Source organism: Cyprinodon variegatus, unplaced genomic scaffold (genome assembly GCF_000732505.1).
Source record: "Cyprinodon variegatus isolate N-32 unplaced genomic scaffold, C_variegatus-1.0 Scaffold525, whole genome shotgun sequence".
NCBI classification, from domain to species: Eukaryota; Metazoa; Chordata; class Actinopteri; order Cyprinodontiformes; family Cyprinodontidae; genus Cyprinodon; species Cyprinodon variegatus.
In genome coordinates, this window is record NW_015150978.1 from 240,792 (window position 1) to 242,038 (window position 1,247).

General features: G+C 44.0%; 1 protein-coding gene across 1 annotated transcript in view; it reads right to left on the reverse strand.

Annotated features, from left to right (window-relative positions):
- The window catches only part of LOC107095126 (cAMP-specific 3',5'-cyclic phosphodiesterase 4D-like), a 77,457-nt gene that overhangs the window by 19,486 nt on the left and 56,724 nt on the right, over window positions 1–1,247 (reverse strand). The window contains exons 3-5 of the mRNA XM_015391102.1: window positions 1,019–1,063; window positions 533–569; window positions 187–367 (exon numbers count right to left, since the gene is read on the reverse strand). Coding sequence (XP_015246588.1) covers window positions 187–367; window positions 533–569; window positions 1,019–1,063 — 263 coding nt within the window. The remainder of the gene's footprint in view (window positions 1–186; window positions 368–532; window positions 570–1,018; window positions 1,064–1,247) is intronic.

Here is a 1,247-nt window from a genome sequence, read left to right on the forward strand (position 1 = left end):
CAAAAAAGTACTCCAGAGTGTTGTTCAGCATGGGGGTGAGTAGAAAATGAAGGCTAATCATGTTTTGGGTGTACTATTCCTTTAACTGATATACAGCACAGGGCATTCCCCATCCCCCCCCCTCGATGTTTTCATAGCATCGCCTCTGTGTTATGTCTGTCCCTCCGTCAGCAGCCAAAAATTGACTCAGCGTGCAGAGAAGGGCCTGCAGAGGGTCGCGTTTCCAGGCCTCGCCCAGGCCGACATGTAAATCTGAAACAGCACTAGCCAGCAGTATTCGATTCACCTCTCCTGTCAGAGGGTAAACCGAGCACAAGCGTGACGCACGTCCCTCGCAAGAGTCAGGCAACACCAGCAGGATGTCTGGCTTTTGTCACAGAGCCAACCGCAAGAGCTGAGGGGTTGTTCCAGTGAAACGCTCACGTTACCATCTGAGCTTTTCTGTAATGATTTCATCGGAGAGTCGCTGCTGACTGCAGCATCTTAGACAGACAACGAAACTCGCAAATAAAAAAATCTTAGGAGGACTCACCTGTGCAAAAGGTGTGACGATCATGTCTTCCGAGTGTCTGCAATAAGTAATAAGGGCAGAACGTAAGGAGACTTCATATCATTCAAGCCGTTTAACACTTTAAATTATATACAATGTGAGGCTGTTCTAATACTTCAAAAAAACATAGTAAACTTTAGTATGTAAAGTGTTGTTTCATTTTTTTTTTAAGGATTTTAAACAAAAATAGCATGCACCCCATAAGGAGCAGTTGGCGAGGGAATTTACTGTGGTAAATGGCGATAAATGATAACAGGTGGTATTAATGTTTTTATGACATGCAAAAAAACTAAACAAAAAAAAAAAAGAACCAAACTGGATGTGAAAAAGGGACCAGAGGTGAGGTGCTTGCAGCTTAGTGATTTTAAGGACAGAGCTGAGGTATGTTGGGCTGGAGGCAGAGCAGTGGAGACATTTAGGGGACAGAGAGTGTTTTATTTATTTATCTATTCTGCTTGATCTTCTCACCGAGATGACAACCAGTTGACCTCCCAGTGCTTCAAGCTTTCTTCCCTTTAAAAACAGATATGCGAGAGTGCGTAAGGACACCTGAGGCTGCTGGAAGCATGAAGGCGAAGCTGTTCAGACACTATGCTGGGGGAAATTCTCAGCCATTCAGGTCATAGTCATTCCAAAAAAGTTAAAAACTATCCACTGGACTTTGTTTCCAAGTTTGAAGACGTTTCGCTTCCCATCC